General features: G+C 40.8%; 1 protein-coding gene across 9 annotated transcripts in view; it reads left to right on the forward strand.

Moving 5' to 3' along the window:
- SLC22A23 (solute carrier family 22 member 23) overlaps positions 1-27,001 on the forward strand; it is a 174,471-nt gene that overhangs the window by 41,379 nt on the left and 106,091 nt on the right. For 5 of the 9 annotated variants that reach the window (XR_005654215.1, XM_039869435.1, XM_039869436.1 and 2 more), the window contains one exon: positions 1,826-1,980. Coding sequence is in view for 8 of the 9 variants with exons in the window: in XM_039869435.1 (XP_039725369.1) it covers positions 1,826-1,980 (155 nt within the window). In the remaining variant the exon portion in view is untranslated. Of the gene's footprint in view, positions 1-1,164; positions 1,386-1,825; positions 1,981-2,470; positions 15,999-27,001 lie in introns of those variants that run through there. The other 4 variants (XM_039869440.1, XM_039869437.1, XM_039869443.1 and 1 more) reach the window with 3 other exon arrangements.

Below are 27,001 nucleotides of genomic sequence, written 5' to 3' on the forward strand. Positions count from 1 at the left end.
GTGTCAGAACAAGGCAAACCATGTTGATGGGCATCAGGGATGTAGACATGCAGGAAGGAATCATAAGAGCTGCAACATATAACTATTTGTTTTGTTCCAGGCACTGTACTTATGTCCACCATCTCTCTTAAAGATCTCAATAATGCCGTGAGATAGGATGGTATACCTCATATAGACAAGAGATTTGAAGGGAAGTAAAAATGGATAAATTAGATTTTGTTTTCTTTCATTTTAGGAGGCCAACTAAGCCATATATTAAATTTTTTAATTTATTTCTATAAAATCATTTGGTTTGCACAAAATTACTTATAGTCTCTCCTGATAAGGGCTCAGTGATCCCAGCGCCAGTCAAGGGAAGTAATTAATGGCTAAAATCTCCAAGAAGACCATTGACTTAGATTGGCATTGACCTTAATTCACTAAAGTGTCTATGGGGAATATTAGAAGCCTAAGAAATTCTGAATGAAATTGCATCCTGTAGTTCCCTCCCCCAAATTTCCTTGAAGTTATATCCATGTCCTTCAAAAGGCAAAGCCATGTGTTACTTAGCATTGCTTTTTTTTAAAAACAGCTTTATTGAGAAATAATTTATGTACTATAAAGCTCACCATATTAAGTGCACATTTCAATGAGTTTTAGTATATTTACAGAATTATACCACCCTCACCACACTCTAAGTTTAAAACATTTCCACCACCCTAAAAGGAAGTCTGACCATTTATAGTCACTAATTCTCACTCCTAGCCCTAGGCAACAATGATTCTACTTTCTGTTTCTCTCTGTTTGCCTTTTCTGGTTATTTTGTTTTTATGTAGATGTCCTGTCATAAGTATGTCCACCCGAATTCAAGCCATTCATCTACCTGTCATGTGTTTGGGGTCCCAGGCATGGATTTTCTTCCTTCGGCACTTCTCTAATTTCTCTGTGAGCTGTCGTACTTCAAGCTGGTTGTGTTATATTAATCTGTGCGTTGGAGATTTTTTCCCCTCTAATAAGTTGATGAAGGAAAATCTGGAAGATTAGCAAGGGAGGCATGGAGGACTAGTGACTTTTCATTCCCATACATCACCCCTGCTGTCCTCCCAGCCACACCTAGAATACATCGCTCCATTGTGGTGCCATTCTAGTAATCCGCCAACCTAATTTGTGTGCTGCTTTTTCCAGAAACACAGTGGACTGAGCTTCCAACCCCTTGCTGTCTGGTGAGCTTCACTTTCAGGTCTATACCCATTATTTAAAGTTCAAACTATCTTAGTTTAGTCTGTGATCCCTTAAAAATTAATTCTTATCACATAGTTGAAACAAATCGGCAGCTGGCTGGGCCCTGGTTCTGATAGGCTGTGTGTGAGATCAGGTACCTGAGTAGCTACCAGCCCTGAGAAAGGAAATGAAGCTGCTTCACTCCATGTCTCTGTAGGCTTTGGAGCCAATTCCAAAGGTCAGTGATTTCTCGAGACATTTAAATGCTGGGTGTGTCAAGGTTTATGTTTGGGGAGTTGTTATTGATTTTGTTACTCTTGCCTTGAATTATCCTCCTATGTACTCAGAAATAGACTTGCCAACAGGAATTGGGTTCCTGTCTCAGTTCTATTATGCAGTAGCTGTTTAATCTATGCCCCCTTATCTACAAAATGAGGTTGAGCTAAATTTTACCTGAGGGCTTTTCTGTCCCTAGATCTACCAAAGTGGGTCTCAATAATATGAAGACTTTTAGTCCAGTACTCATTCAACATCTATTGGACACCTGCTGGATACTGGGTTTCAGCAACTAGCATCATGGCCCTGTTTAATGATGACTCCTAACTTATTCCCTCTCCGTATACAGGGTCGGCCGGCGGCCTGTGCTGCTGTGTTCCATCATCTTCATTTTGATCTTTGGACTGACCGTGGCACTGTCAGTGAATGTGACAATGTTCAGCACACTCAGGTTCTTTGAAGGATTTTGCCTGGCTGGAGTAATTCTCACCTTGTATGCATTACGTAAGTAGGAGCTTTCACAACTAGTTTTGAAGAAATTAGCATAAGTTTTGCTGCTGCTTCTGCTGCTGCTGCTGCTGTTTAGGAGGTTTTGGAAAGGGTGCTCTGCATGCTGGTGGTTTGGGATGGCATTCTTTCAGAAGCACAAACTTTAGTGGCCTCGAGTGTTGTGAAAAAACTTTCTCAGGTAATGTAATCTAACATCCACTCTATCCTGATCTCCAGCTTGGGATCGGCACACATCAGAGGACACAGAGGGTTGCATAATTGCTTAGAGAAGCGGGGATCAGCCCACAGCTGATATATGGAGGCTCTTTTGCTTTCCTCCAGAATTTTCTGCATTGATATTCTGTGTACTTCCCAATCTAATATGTAATTGGGTGTCCCTGAACTTGGTTCCAGAAAGGCATACCATGTACCTGCTACCATTTGGTGTGGGCTCGGTGTTTTGATAGACTCCTTAAAAGTTTTTCTCTTCTTTTTCTTCTGCAAGGCTTTGCGGAGTCCAGAATTTCCACATCCTCGTGTGCTGAGGTATAGCCTAGTTGGGCGGAACTTGAACCCAAAGCATTGGTGCTAGAAGAGTAAATGGCAATGTTTATTAGTGTTTGCTTTTTTTAGGGTGAAGAAAAATTTATTCCATTAATCCATCATGTTTGTTGGCTATATTAACACCCCTGTCAAATGTGGCTATGTTTCTCTTCTCTGTAGTTGGTGTGTTCTAGAACACAGCCACAAACCCCTAAGGAGAAGGAAGGTTTGAGGCATGAATATTTCACTTATTTTCTAGTTTTATACTTTTTAATCATGCAGTGGAAAGAACTGTTAGGAATAATGTAAGATAATTGATAATATGTTTTGTCTTTTTCTTTCTCTTTGACAACATGGGTAGGAGTCAGTTACAGATTAAGTAGCAATTTCCAGTGAGGTCAAATAAGAATAGTTCTGATTCTCTTAAGTTTGCTTATTAAAGACTTGATAACACTTTTTAGATAACCTGAATTTTTATATAGAATAGAAATATAAGCAATTTGTAACATAACTTTTTAGTCACAAAGAAGAAATGGGCATAGACAAAAGCTACAGGTGTATTCTCTAAATCCACAGTCGGCGGTTTTGTCATCTTCTTCCAGGAATGAACTGTTTCCAGTTTATTTACATTTGTTTTGGAACCCTGTTTCTTGGGGCGGGGAGGCGTTCTTTAGAAATATATGTGTTCAAGATTAGTGGATCTAGGTCATGGCTATTTGGAAGTTTCATTTCTTTGAACAACCAATAGCTATTGGGCTTGAATGTTTCCAGACAGAATGCCTGTGCTATTCTCTGGCCCTCACCACCTGTTGGTCTATGCAGAGGAGCAGGTTCCCCGCCGTTTTTTTCGAAGAGACTCTGGGTTCTGCTCTCATATGCTCTCTTGCCTTGCATATGTGCAGGCGTGACTGGGTCTTCTCTTCCTGCAGCCATCCTTGCAAGGCTTCAGAGGACACGTTGGGGCTCAGCTGGAGAGAGCACCTTGATCCATTAGCCATGTCTGTCTGTGATGAGGAAGGAGGGTGAGGAAGGGCTGCGTAGATCTGGCACTTGTCATATCTACAGATCCTCCCTGAGTTAAGCCAGACCAGGAGAGAATTCTCCCTGAACTGTATCGTTTCAGCCTCACGTAGAATTAGTTTACTGATTTGTGTTGTGATATCATGGCATTGGCCCTGTGAAACCTGTTGCTATATTTACTTTTAAAAAAAAGATGAAGCAAAGGGTGTTTTTTCAAGAGATTCCATAGTGAGCTCTTTACGGTAAAAAGTTCTCTTCCATTTCAGAACCATACGAAAAACGTACTTACACTCGGAAACTGCTTTGCTTCTATCTCATAGGCACAGAATCATGTAAACCATGCATCTGCAAACTTTTTTCTGTAAAAGGCCAGGTAGTAAATATTTTAGGCTTTGCAGGTCTCTGTCACAACTATTCAACTGTACTATTGTACCATGAAAGCAGCCATAAATAATATGTTAATGATTAGGTGTGGCTGTGTTCCAGTAAAACTTTATTTACAGAAACAGATGGTGGGCTGGATTTGACTAGCAGGCCATAATATTTCAGCCACTGATATGAGTCTTTCTTTCCATTGACTGCGAAGAAGCTTAGAATCTGATCTAGCATGTGTATGCACCTGATAAGTTGAGCTTTAAATTCTTGCCTCTCTCCTAATTTCATCTGAACTTTCACACTTTAATTTCTCCTTTGTCCCATTTTCCTGTCTCTATAATTTAAATTTTATTGTATTGTATGTATTTGTGTAGGCAACTTTAAATTTTTTTCTGAAATAAATCAGGGTATAAATAAATAGTTAAGTTTTCTTGGGGTGGGATTACAAATGAAACGTCATGACAAATACCATTGCAATGAAAAATTCCAGGTATCAACCAATGGCCTACTGTCAGAGCTAACACAATATCTGGTATAGCAAAATTAAAATAAAGCAAAAGGACATAAATGATTACTTGGAGCTTATTGAGAAAATATTTAAATGATATAAATAAGGGGGTGTCGATTGAGAGATGGCAGAAGAACTAAGCTTGGCAAGGGAGAAGCAAAAAGAAGAAATAAAGTGATGAGTAGATAGGATTGGGTATATGGTATATGCTGGGCTGGGCCAGCCCATCTCTCTGACAGTCTTGGATGAAGACAGAGGTTGGTGATGAGAAGTTGAGAGACAACCTCCCGGTCAGTAGGGCAGATGAGTCTGAATTTCCAAATCAGGGTGCTTGCTAGCATTTTATACATGAGTAGTATATGTGCTTAGTTAATGCTTAAAAATTTGTTTTGCTTAAAGGAAATTATTGACAATCTGGGTCACAGGGTTGAAGTATTTCTTGACTCTAAAGAAACGTTTAAAACTTTTGAAATTATTCGTAAAGTACCTTTTAACAGTCCTTTTTCTACCTCTTCAACCATAAGGTTTTTATCTCACTTAATGCATCTGCTGGAAAGGCCTGTACTTTCTCAGAAGAGAACTGGATATCATCCTTTTTTTTTTTTTTACTTGCAGGTGCTTGGCAGTGTAAGTAGGGAAAGTAATAATTTTTGCAGATTCTGATTCCCGTGTAGCTTGCCATGAGGTGGACTTTGAGTATTGAGAAATGCTGCTGACTTGGGAAGGTTTTCTGCTTTATGTGCGAGGCTGCTTAAGGTTTTTTCGTGCTTTGGAATTTTTCAAAGGTTTTGAAAAATTTCAGTTAAGTACTACTCTCTCCTTTAAACTTTGTTTCCTTCTAGTTACCAAAGGGAGATGTGGTTGTGTAATTAGGTCATAAAATAGAGATCATTGGCATCTTCCCCAGGAGTCTTTACATGGAAGCAGAGTGCACGTTGGCAAGAGCCAGAGAGAACAAGGGAAGCTGAGAGGGTTTGTGTGGGAGCAGCATTCGTGCTTCCTGCCTGCCTCTGAGGCCATCAGGAGACACTGAAATAATTAAATACACTTGGGCTATATCAGTGGCTTAATTATATCCTTTTACCTCTGGACAACAAAAAGAGGGGGTGGTGAGTAGAAAATCTTAGCTGGGCACAGGGCAGGGAACCACAGATAAAGAAAAGAAGCAATCACGTTTCCCTATTTGTTTATGAAAATAAAGTGTTACCAAGGACTAAAGAGTCACTTTTCATTATAGGCAGACATTATTTGTGGTGCTGTGAATTCTTTTTCCAACTAGGATTCATAACATCATAGGGTGATACAGCATTAAGATGTCTTTCTTCAAAAGAAGCCAATGAGAGATTATTGCTTTCTAATTTGATTTGATGTTGGATATAATAAGTCCTTTGGGAGAGAAATGTTTTTTTTAATGTAAATACTTTTTTTGATTTTTCTCATTTGATCTCTGTCTTCCCCCCTCCCTACATTTAACTACTGCTCCCCTCTCCCAATTTGATATAATGAGCACTGCTTTTTGCTGGCAGAGACCATACCTTAGTTACTGTGGGCAAATGAACATCAATTTTTTTTTCGTTCCTTTTTTATTTGGTCTAGCAACAGTGAATGCTTTTCTTGAAAAAGTCTCTCAAAGTTGCATGTTCTCATTATAACCCAGACAGCCTAAATAATTAGATGAATTTTATACATAATCAGGGAGTGACCAGAAATTTCACAGGTGACTAAGTTACTGATTACTTTGCAGAATTAGAAGCCAAGTCTTAACTGGTAAATACACTCAGGGAAATCTTGAGTTTGCTCTGGGTGGAGTGATGTTCTCTTTTTCACATAGCACTTAGTTTTAGTCTATCACTGAAGTGGCTTGAGTAATTTGTCATGTGCTGCTGTGGGATGACTTTTTCTTTCTCACTATTTCATGTATTTCTATAACTTCATGTTTTTCTGAACTAACATTCCTTGGAACATATTTCAGTCTATAGGGTTATTAAGAATCAAAGCTGTGCTGTACATTTTTAAAAAATTGACTGAACCAAAGGCTTCATGTAGTGAGTTATTGAACTGTGGAATGAATAAAATGGAGATTGTTGAGCTGTGGAATTACTAGAATGGAAATTGCCGTCGTCAAGTATCAGTGACTTCAACTGTCTTTGCTTCTTATGGGGAACAAATATTTGCATTGCATCTGGGTGAAGGAAAAGTTTCACATGAATGCATGCTTGGTCATCATAATCCACGGGTCTCTTTCCCTCCCTCCCCTACCCCTTCACTGCCTGCCCCCCAACCCCCATCTTTAGACACCTGGGTCTTCCCATTGGCAGCAAGCTCTTAGAGCTGTAACCCTGTTCTGGTGGGACCGGCTCTGCTGACAGGGCTTTTTCCACCAAGGGAATGAGTCACGGTTTATCAAAAGCCTTGCCAAACAATTTTATATATTTTTTAAAAGCTTCAGAAGAATTTTTGTTTTGTCCAGGTTCAGACTGACAGGGCTGGGAAATTAGAGAAGATTGAGGTTTCTCCATCAGTCTTTTTCTTCACTGGACACACGTTACTAGCCCTGCAGACAAACTGAAAAGCAAAGGAGTAAATGTATAAGTAAAAAAGTACCGAAGCTTTTGTCCTCTACCATGCTATCTTCCCTCCGTCACACTTCTGAGGAATCACAGTAAACACAAAATGTCAAGTGATAGCAGAACTTCCCGTCAGCGAGTTTTAATCCCTAGGATAGGGACAGTGTGGCAGCCAGTAAGGGCAGTGCTACTCGTTGGAGGAGTGAGTTGTCAGGCAGGGAACAAAAAAATGCCACTGAGGACTAATTTTTCTCAAAGTTGTACCAGCCCTTCAAATAAAGATTATTAAACCTGTCTCTCTATTCTTACTTATGTGTTAGCCCGAACTTGGATTTATAGCCAAGACTTTTCCCTGAAAAAAAAATAAAAATAAATAATGAAATGCCCATATGTCTTGTAAGGGCTTGTAAGGATATATCGCCTTACCTGCATGTTAAAAATGGGAAAACAAGGTACAGAGGATGAGTAAGTTGCTATGTGGCATCCTTGAGACCCATACACACTTTTTTCATCCAGAAGTTAGGGCAAGAAAACGTATATATTGCCTAAATGTATAGGTAAGCTTCTAAATGCACATTTCTTTGGGTGTTTTGAATTCAGTGACGATATTCCTGTCTCAGAATCAGAGAGAAAAGCAGAAAATATTTAGATATCTGGCGTTTTAAAAATTAGAGTATTTAGATGCCTTTTCCACACAGTGGAGGATATTATTAAAGCTGTACGTATCCTCAAGAGCTAGGTTTCTCCTAGACTAGAATTTTAGTGGTGCATGAGAACTTCATTTGGAACAAAGCTGTTTACCACACTAAAAGAGGAAGTGGAAATATCTGGAAATCAGGAGATCTGAGCTGTAGTGTGAGTTCCACAGTGGATTGACTCTGTGTCTTTGACAAATTGCTTCTGTATCCCTCTCTATAAAGTCAAGACGTGGGTTTTTATACTGTGTACTGTGGACCTATGGGGTCCCTTCTTGGAACCTTTTGTAGGGTAAAATGAATAGAAAACAAAAACAAATGGATTCTATATGACAATATTTATTACTGCTGTAAAAATAAAACAAAACCAAATGGAAAACTGTTTGTGTCCTCATATCTTCCAGTTTTAGAATTCTATGGCTTTTGAATTCTAATCTTAAACAGTAAGCCTCTTTCAGTGTTGAGGAATTCATAGTTCCAGGTAATGGGGACATGAAACCAAGCGTGCTCAGCCCCCATATTAAGTCCTTTTTAAGTCCACACTAATAACCAGAGTTGTTGGACTTCCATCCTTGCTCTCTGTGAGGCTGCTGCACTAAGTGTCTATCAGGGTGACCTAGGAAAGGATGAGGTGATAGGGTAAGATTAATGGTTAACAGCCTCCCTTTCCCCAGGGTTCCAGACCCTTCCCTCATGTCAACAACTTCACCCCTCCTGACCCTTTCTTGCTCACTCCAGTCTCCTTTTATACCTTCTGCCTGGTAGACTCTCAGGTCCGTTTCAGGAATCCTATTACACTCTACAGAATTTTCTTTTCTCACCTGGAAAGACAGGATGGGACATAAAGCTAAAGATGTGCTGACCCGTAGAGGGGGTTGAGGAGAAGTAAGAGAGCAATGTTGGATTGACTTTTTTTGTTTGTTTTGTTTTTTCACTCTTGAAACAAAAGAGTGGAAATAATTCAGTTACCTTGAGACCAAGAATACCAGGCTTCTTTAAAACATCCAAACATATCTAGTGGGAAGTAAAATCGTTACTCATTTGCCGAGACTTCTGTTAGCAAAAAAACATGATCTGGGCTGAGGAAACAGAGAGAAATAGAACTCAAATGATGTAGTTAGCTACTGCATTACTCTGTGCCATGCCACATAAACTCTGCTTCAGATAGTTTTTTAGTGATTCTCATGAAAACACAAGACTACTTTTTCTTTCACTCATTTTCTTGGCAGATATTTGAGGACTTACTAGGTGCCAAGGGAACAAGGATTGGTCACTTTGATTTAACAGTCAAGTTACCAGGTTACTTACGGAGCACTGTCAGATGCTGAGAACACAAAAGCAGAAACACCCTCCTGCCCTTTAAAACACTCAGTTTAGTGAGTAAAGATGCAGGGATAATTTGGACTGAAGTATTGGAAAGTGACCCCTGAGCTGTGAGTTTTGTAGGAGAGTAGCTGTTTGCTATTTGCAGTAGGTACTCAGAGGCCAAAGGAGCCTATTGCATTCTCAGTCTGTGGATGGTTAGCTGGTTAGAGCCCAGAATCTGAATCATGAATAGCAAAGCCTGGGAAGGAGGCTGGGACAATGCACAAAGATTCTGTAACCTCAGGACAGTGCCAAGCTGAAGGGTCTTAAGCAAAAAAGGCAAACCTTTAGATGCATGTTTTGGAGGGATCACTCAGGCTGTGACAGTGGGGAGCAGATCAAGGAAGAAGGCCACAAGCTAAAAAGCTGTAAGGCTGTTGCAGTATCTAGGTAAGGAAGAAGAAGAGTCTGAACAAAGGCCATGACCACAGGGAAGGAGAAACTGAAAGGAGGTGGAATCCGCAGCCTAGATGATTGAAGAATGGAGAGAAGGGAGGGAGAGGATCAGGTGATTAGCTCAGGTACCTGGATAGATTTTCCTCCAAATAGTGAGGCAAAGGATGTATTCCAGGCATTCAGATTCCAAATCCTATAGATTTTGAAGCCATTGGCCACGCCTTTCCTCTGATAGGTTTGGCAGGGATAACTTCATTTTCAGATACAGTGAGTTGGTGGTGCTTTAGGGGCATCACCCAGAGACTGTGTAACATGAGAAGGAAATGGGTGGAGGTAGGAGAACAAGTTGAGGGAGATGAGAAGGAACAGATTGAGTGGTCAGTGGAAAGTCGGAATAGGCTGATAACCAGGGAGCTAAGGAAGGTGCCAGTGAGAGTGTCAGATGATCCAAGACAAGGATTGAGAAATGTCTGTGGATGTAGCAATGATTGCCTAGTGGGTCAGAGGTAACTGGGGCAAAAGCAACTTTAATTCAATTTAGTGATTAATCTAAATTATTTCAAGCATTGATTTTAATTCCTGTATTCCACAGAAGACTGTCTTGTTATGTCAGGTATTTTAGAAAGAAAATAAAATTTTTATCGTGGTAAATGTATATAAATAAATTTATCATTTCAGTAATTTTTAAGTGTACAATTCAGTGGCTTAAGTACATTCACATTTTTGTGCAAGAAAATAACTTTTTAACAATGGTAAATGTTCATTATAATTGGGTAGAAAAAATAGAATTGAAAGACAAATCAGTAAAGTATTATTTCTTCAAGTCACCTGAAACAGTACATTATCACGGCTCTGTAACTGGAAATTCAGAACTACATTTGAGTTAGAGATGCAGTTTTGTTCTCCACATGATGCGGCTCTCACTGAAGGCAGTGTCTGAAGAGTTGACAGGCACCCCAGTCCATACCCATGAACGCATGTGCAAGATCACGTATCAACAGTTGAAAAGATCCTGGGAAGGATCCCAGTGGTGGATGTAAGCCAAACCCCAGCACTCACCCACTGTGATCTTGGGCAAGGTCCTTAACGCTAAATCAGTTTTCTCACCAATAAAAGCTTTGTGTGGAAGATTGAGAGCATGAATGTGACTGCCATCAGTAAACCATGGAGATCCAGAGCCATGTCGGTGGGCACGTGTGTTTGTGCACGTACTTCTGTCCACATGACAGCCACTGTTCCATTGAAAGCAGGGATCCTGTGCTGAGATACTCAACTCTTTCTTCTTGCAGTAGGACCTTCCCATGTGAGGACTTCTCTGAGATCACAGCAAGCTTGGAAAATGTAACTAAAGAAGAACTTTAGGCCTAGGCTGACTACTGTCTTAAGGTCACAAAACTGGGATGCAGCGAGGGGGGGTGGGCAGGGCGAGTGGAAGCTAAGATTCTGCTTCATAATTGTTTTTCCAGTGGCCAGCTTAATAAATGACCTCTCCTGTAACATCCATTCAGAGCTCCATGGACTGTGTTTTAAAAGTCCTAACCACATCAGGGGTGGGAGAAGATAATAAACTAATGGAAAAATTCTCCTGGACAAATCATACATTGAGACCTTGGCTCTTCTTTTAGACACCAATACCTGAGTATCCATCACACCTAGAATACTGCACTAATTGCTGAGAAAAGTCACTAAGAAATACAGGTAGCCATTTTCAAGATTTATCTTATACATATTCAAAAAAGCTCTCCCTTTCTCTTGTCTGTGTTGTCCATCCGTTCTTTGTAAAAAGCCTGTATGTATTTTTCTGCATTTTTAAGTGTTAACTCATGAAACTTTTTCACTGTCCCTTCATGTAGCTGTTGTCCTGCTGTGGTCCTAATGTTGGCTGTGTTCTGCTATGGAGTTTCATTTGCCTTTCTTCGGTCGGGATGATGGTAATTCCAGTTTGTGATGTGATTTGTGTGAAATGTATGCTTCCAGAACAGGTGTGAGTGGCTATGTGAGGACAAGTGTTACTTTGAAATAGCACAAGGTTTGTTTTCTGTTGTATTTCCAAATGACTCATCTGGAAGAAAAGCTGTTCAGGAATCACCTTCCAATTACTGGTCCAAGAACATGTAAGACTTAGCAAATATTTGGGGTGAGATGACGGACAGTGCCTTGTTTTGTTTGTGTTTCTGTGTGCTCTGAAGAAGCATTCCCGCTGTGTGACTAGACCACCCCACAAGCCAGCATCTGGCCCTTCAGGATCCATGTGCACTGAGTTATGAGGACCCATTGAGCCCTTCTCCCTGGAGTCCACCAAACTCCACGGCTAGCTGGCGGGTGGGCCCTTCCATTGCCATGTTTGCAGCTCCTGCTGGCCGAGACTCTGGTTTTGGGGCCTGTCTGGTGATTCCCTATGAAGTCAGAGTCATGGGCCCTCGGCTGTGACCTCTACTCTGATGGAAATCAGCTTAGGGAGTCTGAGGAGCCAGAGAAGGGTTACACTGGGCTGGGATGCTCTGCTCTCTGGGTGGCATTTCCAGCTGACCAAGTAGGACAGCTCAGAGGCCCAGGTATGGTGTTCCCACTGAGCCTCCTGCATGGGACACAGAGACCTGAAAATTATGGGTCTCTGATTAAGGGTTGCTGTTTTCCCTTCATTTCCCACTCTGTGCGACCTTTGATGATTCTTGTCCAACCAGAAGTAGTTCTGCCCACTCTTCTAAAGCTGAAAGGTTCTGGTTGCTTATAACCTGTGCCTTTTGAAAGCATCTCTGCTTGATATTTGCTCCGCCTCAGTTCTGGGAAAGAGCTAAGAACTCCCTTCAAATCATTGTCAGGGTGGGAATTAAGAACCATTTAGTTCTAGCCTAGCTCCCCAGCCATATCAGTTTTACAAAATAGAGAACTTTTGCTAATTCCAGTGTGATTTGGAATTTCTGACTGTTTCTTCCTTGATATCTATTTAATTTGTCAAACTGGCATGAGATGGAGGAGAATGTGGTGATGAATGCATGGTAATAAATGTTAGTGGCTCCTTTGTGTTGGCATGTGTTTGTCCTTACTGTATGAGAGATGCTTGCTGGGAGGCCCCCCGGCCCTTCATCCCTGGTCATTTGCTTACTGTTTAGCTGACCACAGTGCTTGAGGCATGATTTTATCCGGTGTCTCATTATATCACTCCCTTGGGTGGGTGGGTGGATAGATAGATAGATAGATAGATAGATAGATAGATAGATAGATAGATAGATGGATAGATGATAGATAATCTCACACCTGTCCTCTTAGAAGGACTCAGAGACAGCCCTGATGTGCAGGGTTAGACAGAGAATAGCTAAGGTGAACCTCATGTTGAGACTTCCCTCCTCAGATCTCCAGCATGTGCATGACATGGATGTGGCATGGTGCTGTGCGACTAAGGAGTATTTTGATGTTAAGGAATAAAAAGGAGAGACTAAAGAGATCATTATGATAGTTGTTTGATAACAGTAATAGCTGTTTATTGAGCATTATTAAGTTCAGGTACTGTGCAAGCCTATTCATTCATACACACAGATATATTTTAAATTTCACACTAACTATATAAAGTGGATCTTACTAATAGCCCTATTTTACAGATAAGGAAACTGAGACCCCAAATCCCTGGACTTTGTCTACTTCACTAGTGGGGCTGGGGCCTTGAAGCAAGAACTAACATTTATTAGACTTTTACAGTATACCTTGGTGCTATGATGAGTGCAGTAGAAATATTTCATTTAATCCATTCCAGAATCATCTGACATGGGCACTATTATTATCTCCATTTAACAAATGGAAACTTGAGGCGTGGGTGAGATAACTTGCCCAAGGTCACATACCAAGAGGTGGAAGAGCTAGAACTGGAACCCAGGTCTGTATGGCTCCAGTGCCCATGTTTGTAACTGCCGTGTTGTTCCTAACAGCCCTCTTTTTCTTTGACTTAAAATAAGTTATTATAATATTATTTAAATGTATACAAATATCCCATAAGGAGTTTGTGTTAGTTCTTATAACTTCTAAATAACTATAAAACCAAAATGTTAACAATATTCGATTTGAAAACCAATACAACCCAAATTAACAGTAGTATTTCGATGTGATGGGTGATGGTCTTTTCCTGAAATGGAATCACCAATTCACCCTTGTGGGTTTAAATAGCAGAAAGGTATAGCTTCATATTCAGTTTCATATTTAATCTGTTTTGGCGTTTGGACTTGAACAATTTCTGTATACATGATGCCTGTTTCACATAATTTTGCTTAAATGGCATTAACAATTTTAAGGTTTTGCCAGCATGAGATACTCAAACTTCGTCTTTCAGCACTGCTCATGGGCGTGCCTCAGTCACTCACCTTTATGGCGTGTCTCTTGGCAGCCTTGCTAACCTGTCTCTTCTCTTGAAGATAAAGCTAGATTTGTGGCATTATTTAAAAATTAATTGAATAGACATTTAATCCATTTATGACTGGAAACGAGACTAGAAACCTATATTATTGCCTGTTTCCTAGTATTCTTCTGCTAATGAAGTTGGCCTTTACAGAAATGCTAGGTACAACACTTGTGTCCTCAACCTGACAGCAGGCTTAGCCACTGTACACATGTAATGACTCAGGTCTCCTGCCACTTTATTTAAACCACTGTTAAACCTGCATTTGTGCAGCTTCTCATGGTGACATTTGGCCTTTGCGAGTATAAGTCTAGATGCAAGCATGGGCTCAGAAATCTTTAGTCTACACTTATGTTAATATAGACTAAGATTTTCATTGACACGAGAACATTAAATTTGAAAATTCTTGTAGACTACCAAGAACGCATCCACAGATGGCCACAGTCTTCCCAGCCCACTTCAAGAACCAGTGTGGCATAGTGCAGCTCCACCTCGTGACCCACTCTCCCTGTCCTCCTGCTCCCCTCAGTGTCCACTTCATCACTGGGTCGATGACTGGGCTTAGGACCGCTCCCTGCACCCCTGTCCCTTTCATGGTTCAGCTTCCACTCTGGCTCTCTGGCCTTGTTCTCTAACATTCTGAGGACAAGGCACCTTCCCAATACTTACCTCGGTCCCTTTCACCAAGGAGCCTAGCCAGCCCAGATGCTACCTCTCCACAGGGAGCCACCGTTTGGGGGACTGTGCAAAAAAGCAGTGGAGGAGGACCAGGTTACCCTCAAAGGTTCGGGCCGTGGAGAAACATGTGCTCCAGGTAAGGTGTTTAAGCTTTACTCTGCAGGCAGTGGAGAGTCATTTCTGGCTTTTTGAGAAAGTATAGATTGTTCTCTGTTTTGGAGAAAATTCGATGTCATGCATGTGCTTCTTGTCCCACGGGCTGCCCTGAAGCAGTAGTAGTTTGTGCCATTTAACAAGTTTGAACTGATAATTTCCTCTTTGATGCAGAAGGCATCTCTGGATAAAGTTAAATGGAGGAATAATCATCCAAATCTATATTTCCCAAATCATTCCTCTTCTTGGCAGTTTTGTCACTGAAAAGATGGTCTTCTTGGCAGTCATTTTTCCATGTCCTCTTGTTTCACATGCGATTCTCGAGGCCCATGCAGTACAGCCACCAACCACGTATAAATTATTGTCAGAACTTGGAGTTGTCAAGGAGAATCAGGTTATTCTAGGAGACACGAATCTTGTTCTTTCAAAGAGTTTAATTGAATTACAGAATTCACCACCCAGAGAGTCCCAAGCTGAAGTCCTGGGATATCACAGTGCCCAAATCCCGTTTTTTTCTCCTCTGTAATCATTACCCCAAAACACAGTGGTGGTCTCTGACCTCGTTGGTGGTTGGATCTTATTTTCCATTTCATTTGTGGGGTCACTGTAGGGTCTTATTTCATGTTCTCTTCAGGGGATAATTCCTCTTTTGCTGTTTTTCCCAGCTCTCCTTTTTGGCATTTTTCCTTTCTACCTTGTGACAGTGGAAGCAAATGTTTTCACAGTTGGCTTTTCCGGTCCAGCATTGCTGCTTTGGCGTCTGTGTGGAGTGGGGGCTAGGAGAGGAGTGCAGAGGAAGGGGCCCTGCTGCCCTCAGCAGACTGAAGGATCATTTTTGTTTCTATCCTCCTGTTTAAAGGGACGATGAGGCAACTTGGAGTGAAAGAACAATTGAAAACCTTAGTTTAATTACCTCCTAAAAAGTTATTCAGACCTCTGATCTCTTCAAATTGAAAATTATGAACCTGAAGAATTTGGGCAAAGGAATAGGAACAATGGTTATTACATGTCTAAGTTATGAATGAAAATATGAAACCAAATGGAAGAATGCATGCTTTTATTTTTTCTCCCATTCTCTCTCCTACGAGACAAGGCAAATCAATCATTATAAACTATTTTTAAAGAGGTTTGGACCAGAGCTTTCCTTGGAACTTGCTGCAGTGATGGAAATGTTACGTCTGCACCGTTTGATGCTCTAACCACTGGTTACATGTGGCTGTTGGGCGCTTGAGATGCGGCTGGTGTGACCAAGGGACTGAATCTGTAATTATAGTTAATTTTAATTAATTAAATTTAAGTAACCACAGGTGGCTGGTGGCTACTCTGTCAGTCAGCTGTACTGGAAATGTGGCGTCCTTAAATTATCTCTGTATGACCTATGTGACCAACTCTGATATCCCTACCAAGTTCCAAATGCCTAGTGGATATTCCACTTGGATGTCTAGTAGGCTTTTCAAATTCAGTATGGCCAAATAGAACCCACATTATGGTCTTTCCAGTCTCAGTGTATAGACCCACCATCCCTGCAACTAACTGCTCAAGCCAAAGATGTTTGAGTTATCTTTTATTCTTTTCTCTCCCTCTTGATCAGCAAGTCCTCTCAGTTCTTTCTCCAAATTATATTCTTAATCCCTCAATTTCTCTCCAGCTCCACTGCAAGCCCCTGAGGAGAGGCTACTTTGTTTTTTTTGCCTGGGTAACTGTAGCTTCCTGCTTCCTGCTCACACCTCTACAATCAATTCTTCACTTAAAACTAGACTGAAAACCAAAATGATAAGGATCTAAACAAAGTAGATGTTTATTTCAATCATCAATATAGTCAGTCCAGGGCTGATATGGACAGTCTCATGACATCAGGGCCTTACTGTCATTGCAAATATAGCCATCACGTTCATATTCCAGCCAACAGAAAAGTGGAAAAGAGGAAGCAGGAACACTTCTTTCCATCAAGGTCACTTCTTAGAAGTTGTAGGTACCACTTAATCTCATGAGCCAGAATTTAGTAACCTGCCTACATCCAATTGTAGCAGGTTGGCTGGTAAATATTGTCTTATTTTGTACAGTGATAAGCTTGATGGAAGGGAATAATGGGTTTTGGGCGATGACTAGTGGTCTTTGCCACACCTTCCAATGGCCTTCATTGTGTAGTCCAAACTCCTTACCATGACCTAGGAGGTCCTACATGGTCTGACCACCACTGATCTAGCACTGTATTCCAGCCAGATTGACCTTCTTTTGGTTCTCTACATGCCAAGCTCTTACTTGTTGCTTAGATCATTTGTACTAGCCTTCCTTTCTGCCCAAAATGCTTCGTTCCTTATGTCTGCAGGCCTGGCAGGTCTTGTCACTGTGATTCCGTTCATGTGACATTTGCAAAGCTTTCTCAGACCATCTATCTACTTATCACCCAGATAATTCCTTTAGAATCACCTCTCTTATTTGAAGCCTCTTCTACTCCCTGAAACTATAATTATTTATTTGCATCTCTATTCATACCTTCCACTTGCTCTGGAGTAAACTCCATGAAAGCAGGACCTTATCATTATTTTCCACTATATCTTCAGTACCTAGATTTGTACCTGGACAAAATGAGTATCTAACTATGTGTTGGATGAATGAATGAATGAATGAATGAGTTCATGGAATATGAAAATTTATATAGCCCTATTACAGAATGATTATAAAGTATTAAAGCTGGTAGACTAGAGTTCTCTTAGTCTAACTCCCACATATTAAAGATGAGGTAAAAGGACAACTGATGTTATCACATAGGTGGTTGTGAATAGTAGAGATAATTTGCTGAGATTTATCATGAAAGCCTCCTGAACTAGACAGATTTAGGCTGGATACCAAAAAATTGGTCAGATTCAAAACTGGTCACTCAACCATATTCTATAAATATTGACTGATGAATTGATAGCAGTCAGAATAAGTTCTCAGTGACTTGGTGTGGACATTTGTGTGTAAATCGTGTTTTAATGACCACAAAATGGGGAATAGTCAATAATGAATGATAACATAGGGTCACCATCTTCCTTTTCCTTACCACTAACAGTTGACCCCACCACTAGTCTTTACCTTTATTTTCATCTTAGTTCCATGAGAGTGGGGACAGAGTGGATCTCTTGTCTTCTGTATGTATCACCGTGCCTGCTCACGGTAGATATTTAATAAGAACTTTTGAGAAATGAGTAATCATCACTAAAAGATGTGGGGGGAAATTTTATCAAGGGATTTTAGGTAAGTTAAGAAACTTTTCGTCATTGTAAATAGTCATGGTATCATTTCTCTATATTCCATCTATGAAGTTCACCACATTCATTTACAGAATGGAACCAATGTCAACAGTAAACATTACGGGACATTCATATTGTGTGTACGGCTTTTAGGCGGGACTCCAGCTTAAGTGTTAGAGTCCTTGGCTCTAATTCTGTTCAGCCAGTGGTTTGACAGATCATCAGTGTATTATTTAAGCCCTCAGGACCTGAAACTAATTGCAAAATAAGGAAAGCAAAGATCTACATATGCTGTATATCCTCATTTAGGGTTCAGTTATGCATACCAGCTCCCCAGTTTTCATCCATATGGCATATGAGACAGATTGATATTGAAATGGAGCCAAAGTGGCCACAGGGGATAGAATTCAGCCTAGGTTATTCCTTAGAAGACGTTTTAAGCCTGCAGGTGAGCACTAAGTGTACCCCAGAACTCAGGGTTCCCAAGAGCACTGGTTTCCTCTGGACTCTGAGGCTTTGCAGTAGAGAGTGTGGGCTAAGGTTGTTGCAGACATGAATAGGATTCTTGGCCTGCATGCATAGATTCACGCTAGGAGTCGACTAGGCTTTGGGTGTGGAGGAAAGGGGGAGGCGGGCAGGTAGCAGGACATAGGATGTGCCTAGATCCCTCTGCATATTTATGGAGGAGGATCTTTAAAAATCTTATTAGCGTGTTCTGTGATTTGAGGCCAATTACTTGAGATGGCTGAATGTATATTAAGTTTTCTAGGCAATCACTCATTTTTCTTCTGAATCTTTTTTATTCTTTAGTGACATTGGATATGAGGTTCAGTTTAGGCCAAGAGGTGGTAAAGAGAACCCCATTCCCTTATGCCTGACTGTGGGTCACAACTGGTAGCTGTTCCAGATGAGCCATTAGGCAGATGGTGGCAACTGGCCTGGTAATGTTGTGCCAGGAAGAGTCTGTCCATTTCATTCCAAACTGGGCCTTTTTTGAAATGCAAAATTATATCACTTTTATATATTAGCCTGCCCTTTAAGTGGCTGAGTATTATTTTTTGAGGACAAGAAACATCAAGTTTGCAAAGTTGGCAAAAAAAAGGCAAACAGTGGGAGTGAACCTCTCAAACTGGTTCCAGCAAGGCAGTTCTCCATTCACAGCTATGGCATCATTTTTGTACATTTCATGCAGTTAGCAACAGCTTGAAATGCAAATATCAGCACCCTATCCTCTTATGCCTGGTTTGCGTGGGTGGAATCTGATCCGTTCACAGCCAGGAAGGACATCCTTTTCCCTGTACTTTCTCCTGCACAGGCCGCAGGCCAAGATAACCCCTAACTCCATCACCCTGAGGAGTTTAGACTTTCCTGAGCTTGGAGGAGGTGATTGCAGGAAAACAGCCTGAAAAGGTAGAAACGTGGGGCTGTTGGAGAGCGACAGAAGTGAAAGACGCCAGAGAGCTCTGTTTAGACCTTTACCCCATCCTCCCCTCCCCACTTCCCTCCTCAGAGAGGCCTTCCCTGACTGACTGTTCACTCAGGATTCACGAGCTATCACACTCTAATTTCTCTTCTCACACTCTAATTCTATGCATACACTTAAAAATTGTTTAATGGTAAAAAAAAAAAAAAAAGTAAAATTTACCATCTTAACCATTTCTAAGTGTATAGCTTAGTTATGTTAAGTACATTCACATTGTTGTGCAGCCATCACCACTATCCATCTCCAACTGAAACTCTGTGCTCATTAAACACGAACTCTCCCTCCCCCTGCCCCAGCCTGCTGCAACCATCATTCTATTTTCTGTCTCTAAATCCAATACTGCAGGCACCTCTTATAAGTGGAACCACAGAGTATTTGTCCTTTTGTGACTGGCTTATTTCACTGAGCATAATGTCTTCAAGGTTCATGCACGTAGCATGTGTCACAATTTCCTTTTAAGTCCGAGTAATAGTCCATTATATGTATATACCACATTTTGTTTATCAGTTTATCCATCAGTGAACACTTGGGTTGATTCTACCTTCTGACTATAGTGAATAATGCTACTATGAACATGGGCGTACACATATCTTTTTAAGATCCTGCCTTCAATTTTTTTTGGACATATACCCAGAAGCGGGATTCCTGGAACCTATGAACTCACTTTATTCATCTGTAGAACAAAGGGTTGGCTCCTGGAAGCATGCTCTGAGCTCTGGGGCTGTCTCCAACAATGTTTGGCATGGCTGCTGAGGAACAAGGGCCTTCAGAGGCCCCCACCCACGGGGACAGCTGTCACCCGGCAGTGCCAACCTCCTCTGTGGCACTAAGAACAAGGCTGGCTTAGAAGAACCCTGAGCCTCCTATGGCTACTTTGTTTCAAGCCCCTCCCCTGACTTTCCAAACAAGCAAACTTTTTGAGGAGAGACAGGGAGAAATGAGGTACTAGTGCCCACTTATAGAGTTCATACATGTTGGCTTTGTGATTTCTGTGGAACAAGTGAGTTTTTCTCTTTCCTTCTCTCCTTTCAGCTCTGAGGTTTGTCTGCCTTCCTGCAGTGCCTGCTCGGCCACTTCCCCCATCAGCGTCCTTTCTTGCGTTCTCACCTTTCCTCAGATCCGCTTCTAAACTCCTAATGGCATGCTTTCAGAGCCTTGATGGCATCAGTGTCATGCTTCTCGCTAATGTCGAGCTGGGTCATTTAATAAATACATCAGGCGAGGTGGTCAGAGACCTAGGAGGAGTGCGGAAAGGTGTTCTTTTTTAAAAGCCTATTAAAATCTCTTCTTCTTGTCCAGCAGGGACTGCTGTTTAAATGCAGAATTTAAGAGCCACTTCATTCAGTGTGAGTGTGATGCATTTAATTTGGCAGCATCCTGCTTGAATTCAGAGCTGGGAACTTATTGTAGGATCTTGGCAGCTGAATGGATGATTCTCTTTAGAGAAGATGAGCTGAAAAAACTTAGGTGACAAATTTGCCCTCACAACGTCCCAGCTTTGATGCATCTCTCTGTCCTGGCAACAAAGTGTTCTCTGAGAAATGTTTTGTTTTGAGAACAGAAGATTTTGTTTTTTCATATGGGCCAGTATGTGTGTTGGGTATCATAACTAGGTGGATGGGGATGTCCTGATCCCTGGTCAGGCACGCCCCGTGACCTCAGAGGACTTCCCCAAGAAACCCAGGGACTTCTCAAGGAACAAAGATAATTTGATTCCAAGAGTGAGAGACAAGTCTACTCTGTAATAAATTTAGCAGTTGTGTGGTTCAGTTAAGACATCTATGCTTTGGAATTGTTTGTTTTATTGTGGTCAAATATACATGATATGAAATTTACCATTTTAACCATTTTTGAGTGTACAGTTTGAGACACTGTGGCATTATGTAGTTTTACATTGTCGTGCAACCATCACCACCATCTCGCTCAGTTTTCCATTTCCCCAAAGTAAAACTCTGTGCCCATTGAACACTAACTCCCTCCAGCCCCTGGCAACCACCACTCTACCTTCTGTCTCTGTGATTCTGACTACTCCAGGTACCTCATATAAGTGGAATTATTCAGTGTTTGTCCTTTAGTGACTGGCTTATTTCACTTAGCATAATGTCTTCAACGTTAATCCATGTTGTAGCATGTGTCAGAATTTCCTTCCTTTTTTCGGCTGAATCATATTCCAGAATGTATATACCATATTTTGTATATCCATTCATCAGTCAGACACTCAGGGTGTGTCTACCTTTTGGCTATTGTGACTAATGCTACTATGAACTTGGCTGTGTAAGTATCTGTTTGAGACCCTGCTTTCAGTTTTTTTGGATATGTACTCCAAAGTGGAGTTGCTGATCATATAGTTTTGAGGACTTTTACTATATTCTTTGGATCTGGTTGAACTTATAGCAAGCACTAATAAATAAAAGCATATGTTGATATTTTCAAATATAAGTAACGGGGCAAAAAATATAGTCATTAGTAATTAAGATATAAATTTGAACTACGTTATGTGATGATAAAACCAGAGACAGTGCTGCTTTTTGTTTTCTTTATGGTATATATATCCATGTTTGTTCTTGCTGCCACAGAAATGTTTTTTAGCTGATTTTCATACTTAATGTGATTTAAAATTATTTATAGCATAGTTTTCACTTATCTATACTTTTAAAAGAATTAAGAAGCATTTTTAGGTAGATCATATAAAATTATTCTGATAGATTAAAATCTATTACTATAAAGTTGACAAATGGTAGGAGATTTTTATTTTAGAGAAGGAGCATCTGCTTTGCAAAATTCACCACGGAATGTCTTTACAATTGTAAGCCCTCCAATTCTCCTGTATTTATTCAAATGTACAAAAAATTCATTTACATAGAACTTTGATGTTCCTTCTCATAGCAGTCAATAGTCAATAAGCATGTGCTATGTTAATAAAGTGTGTTATAATTTTGGCCTGACATCTTCTTGGTTTTGTTTTAAGTAGTGACAGTGTACATCTTACTGCATACATACAGGAACTGGCATTGTTCTCAACCCAGCTGAAACCTGAAGAGACTTTTTGATAGCAGAATAAACTGATGTCGCCACAGCAAGTAGAGTCTTTTAAAAAGGCAATACCGATCATGTCTCTACTCCATGGCTTAAAACTTTCAAAGGCTCATGGTGCTTTGGCAATAAAGGACACATTTTTCTCTGTGGCTTGTAAGGCTTCACTGTGTGGCCACAGTGGGCCCTCTCCAGCCCTATTTGCCCTCACTTGCCAGTTTCAGTTCCTCAAAAACTTTGTAATCTGTTGCATCTCTGGACTTTTGTACAGGCCATTGTTTGCTAGAACACTCTTCTATGACCTTTTCTCAGGGTGAAATTTGCTTATCAAGTCAAGTGACATATGTGGTATTTTTCCTAGGGATTTTCTCCTGACCCTCTAAGTGAGTGGCCCCTCCTCTGTGTGCCCACGACACTCTCCACTGTCCTTGTTACAGGAGCATAGCACTCATCATGTCAATTCTACTTGCAAAATTTAGTTTTATTAAGTACTGAGTAGATATAAAAATACTAATATGTCACATATAAAGGATTCTGACATCATGTACATTTGTACACTCACCACTCAGTTTTAAAGGAAGAATGTGATTATTACTTTTGAGTGCCCTATGTGTCCCTCTCCAGCCACCTACTGTCACTTCTACCCTCCCAGTAACCATGAGCCTCGCTTTCGTGTTACTCATTTCCCTGCTTTTTTTATAATTTCGCCTCATCTGTTAGTATTCATGAACAGTATATATCATTTAGTTTTGCATGTTTTTTGAACTTTTAATCAGTTGAATTATACAGCATGTGCTCTATAAAGGTCATCTGCATTGACCTTTATAGCTGTAATTCATTTGTTTCACTGTTATATGAACTTATCACCATTATTTGGCCTGTGCTTGATTTTTTACAAATCTCTATTCCTTCTTTTTCCCTTATGCCCCCATCTTTATACCAATACACATATTTAAACTCCTAAAGGGCAGATATTGAGTCTGTCTTTCTCACTGTTACATCCCGATATCTGGCACATAAGAAAATATTTGTTGAATGAAACGTGCACCCTTTGGTCTGAGGGTGTGCCTATGAATGGCAATCGGCAGCAGTGTCATTCTTGTTTGGCGGAAGCTCTTTCCTCCCTACACCATCCCTTGCCGTGATGCTCTAGACCTGGGCTCTGCAAACTTTTTCTGTAAAGGGCCAAATGGTAAAAATTTTAGGCTTTGCGGGCATTTGGTTGCTCATATAACTACTCAGTTCTGCCATTGTAGGCTGAAAGCAGTCATAGGTGATACACAAACAAATAGGTATTCCAATAAAGCTTTATTTACAGAGGATGGGCATCAGGTTGAATTTGGTCCATTGGTTATAGTTTGCCAACCTCTGCTCTAGAGAACTTCCCTGGTTGGAAGGAAGGACAGTACGGATGCTGGGTCAATGAAAGGAAACCTTGATCACATCTATGCCTTCCAGGGGAGCTCTCCTAGTCTAGCACAAACAAGGACAAAGAGTGAGCTTGTGGCACCTTATAAGGCCATAGGCAAAATAATATGATTCTAGTCAAGATAGAAAGGTAGCAATTTTCCGACTAGGACCAAAGTGGATCTAAAACATCAACATGTTGTGTACGTAGACTACACTACAAAGCCATGAATAAAAATATTACTATAATATCTGAATTGCAGGCTGAGACAGTTTAGATATCTATCTCCCCATCTTTCATCCCAACCTTTTCTCCTTTTCTTCCCTGATTCACGTCTAGCATCTGAGGCTTGAGCCTGGCTGCCTCTGTGTGCAGAGCCGAGAGTTGGTGCCTCCACTCTGTGAAGTACACAGAGTGTATTCTGATGGGAAAAACAGTGTCTCCTATTTGTCGAATTAAGTAGAAAAGCTTCTTTGAAGAGTTCTAAGTACAAGTGGAGGAATGACCTTGACTTAGTCATTTCCTTACATTAAAGTGGCCCCTTGTATTCATGACATCACACAGACCAGGTAGAACATTACAGTGAAAGCACAGGCTCAGGCAGACAGATTTTAAATCCCGAGTCAGTCTTAATCTTTTTTGTTATTTAAGTGGGAATAGTTATACCTACCTCACAGGATTATTGTGAGGAATGTGACTTGCTCCTTGTGGTCACACATTAGTTTGAAAGAAATGTGACTAAAGAGTGGTTAGGATGGTGAGGAAAAGAAAAAGAATAGAACAAATGCCTGTGCTTACTAAGCTCTTTACTCATCCTTCCATTCTCACAGTGACCCCCTCTCTCTGGCCCACTTTTACAGGAGAGCCACTTGCCAGAGTTGCTTGGCTAGTGATAGAAACAAGATTGAGACCAGTGTGTGGGGCTGGAGAGTCCCCACTCTTCACCATGACACTGCTTCTCATGATGTTGCTACTAATGCTTTAAGTTTGGCTACTGTTACATCGTTCCTAGGGAGTGGTCCTGAAATCCCTCACCACTGAGATGACTTGCGCAGCCCTATTCTGCTCTCCTGTAGTTGATCATGTCCAGCCTGCGGTAGAATAGACAAAAGCTGCCCTAGTGAAAAGCCCCTGGAAAAAAAAAAAAAGCTGATATAAAATTGTAGAGCGCTGAGCCTCCGCTGTGATTTATAGGTGCTGTGGTGAATGGCCAGACAGACACTGGTAGGCCAGGGTTCTGTTTCTTACCTCTAAAGATTTTTTGCCTCCATGGGGTTTTAGTTAGTCCCAGTGATAGTTTTAGGGCTCTGATGAAGGAGGCATAGAAGGTGGTCTAGAGATATCAGCTATTTATTCTCTAAGGACACAAAGCATCCCAGAAATTGTGTCACTGTCTTCATATGTGATGTATATTTGAAGCCTTTTTGAAGACTCAGCTCCACGTAACAAAGTGTGGAAGTCATTGGTACGTTCCGCCAATTTTTCCCTTGGCAGAGATTGGGCAGGTCCATGTGTCTAGTTCTGGCAGATGAATTGTGAGCAGAAATGACATGTCCCTTCTAGTCTGGAACATTTAATTACCTATGAGACCCAGCTGGCAACATTCAAGTAGGCGACTGCTCTTTCACCCTGCATCCCAAGTGACAGTGATGAGCAGAGGCCCTGGCCAACCCTCAGTAGGCACGTAGTGTGAACAAGAAGAAAAATTTAATGTTTTAAGTCTCTGAAGTTGTTCCAAGGCATTTGTTACTATAGCATGGCATAGCCCATGACTAGCATACACTCCAACAGTTTCCTGTCCTTGCAAACAGCTCGTTTGTACTATTTTTCAAAATGACTTTACATGAGTTAGGACTGGCATGAAAGAATATTAGTGTTGACTTTGGGTATATAGAGTTTTATGGAGAGTAAATAAGTTCCAAAAATAGAGTCCAGTTCCATAGGACTTTGTACCTATTGATTGTACATATTGATAAATCTACCAAAGTGCTGGTTTTATGATAATGTCAAAAAATGTTTGTTTCATTGGCAGGCCATTGTTAGGAGACTCAAACGTATATAAATATTGTTAACTGATACATCCAAATTAGTTACTCCCTTGAATAGTCTTCTTATCAATTCCTTGTTTTTATAGTTTGAAATAGTTCTTTTTAGGAAGACCTACTGACATCTTACCCAACTGTATTACAGATAGGTTAGTGTAGGTGTTGTAGTCAACAATATCATTCCTATTTACCTGAACCAATTCCTGTCCATTTGCAACTTTCATCTAAATGTTTTCAAAACCTTCTTAACTTGTTGAGTTTGGGCAAACCACTCACCCCACTGGCCCTGTAGAGTAGTTAGCACGTTTTCCACATACTGAGCCTGCTCTGGCCCAGAGCCTATTTCCTGTTAACTCTATCTTGAACAGTTATCACTTAGAGTTTCTGTGCTTTACACCCTCTCACCCCCTTATCCCTCATCGTGTTCTTCATATTTTTCTTTCTCTTGCTTGTGCACACACGTTCATTCTCTCTCTCCCTCCCTCCTTCCTTCTTTTCCTCCCTACCAAGTCATCACTAATCAGATCCCACCCCAGCTGCATAACTTCAGTTTGAATCTCATAAGTTTCTGCCTTAAGTACATATTCCAGAGGTTTAGGTTTTCACCTTGTGTTCAGAGTGATATGGAGCAGGGAGAATAAGTGAGAGAAATTTAACATTGAGGAAAGGAAATAATGGCAGCATTCCAGTCCCTCCACAAGGTATGTTTGCCTTTCTCTTCTACATAAGCTAAAATTTTCAAAACTAAGTAGAAACGCTCTGTCTTCCCCTCTTCCACCCCAGGCTCTGCCAAGTGTAACACCTTGAATTTGCTGCATGCTGTTCTCCAGCTCAGTGACAATGTACTGTGGTGCGAGATATAAATTTCATCCTTGACGATGAGAAGCACACTCTGAACTTTGTCAGGGAGCATTTGGTGATTTTTAAACCTTATAATTATCATTTAAAAGGTGGGCCTTTCCCTCAGAGCTTCTAATCTAGTAAATTGTAAGACTTTTTTCAAGATGAAAGAGCATATTTGGGGGAGAAGATGCCTAAGCCCCTTTGGTAGAGAAGTGTGGTTTAAATTTCTCTCCAGTCCACACTCAGCAATATGGACTTTGGCTCACAGGCAGACCAGGTAGAGGAAAGAATCTCAAGGGAG

This window comes from Pteropus medius, unplaced genomic scaffold (assembly GCF_902729225.1).
Source record: "Pteropus medius unplaced genomic scaffold, Ma_sr-lr_union100, whole genome shotgun sequence".
Lineage (NCBI taxonomy): Eukaryota > Metazoa > Chordata > Mammalia > Chiroptera > Pteropodidae > Pteropus > Pteropus medius.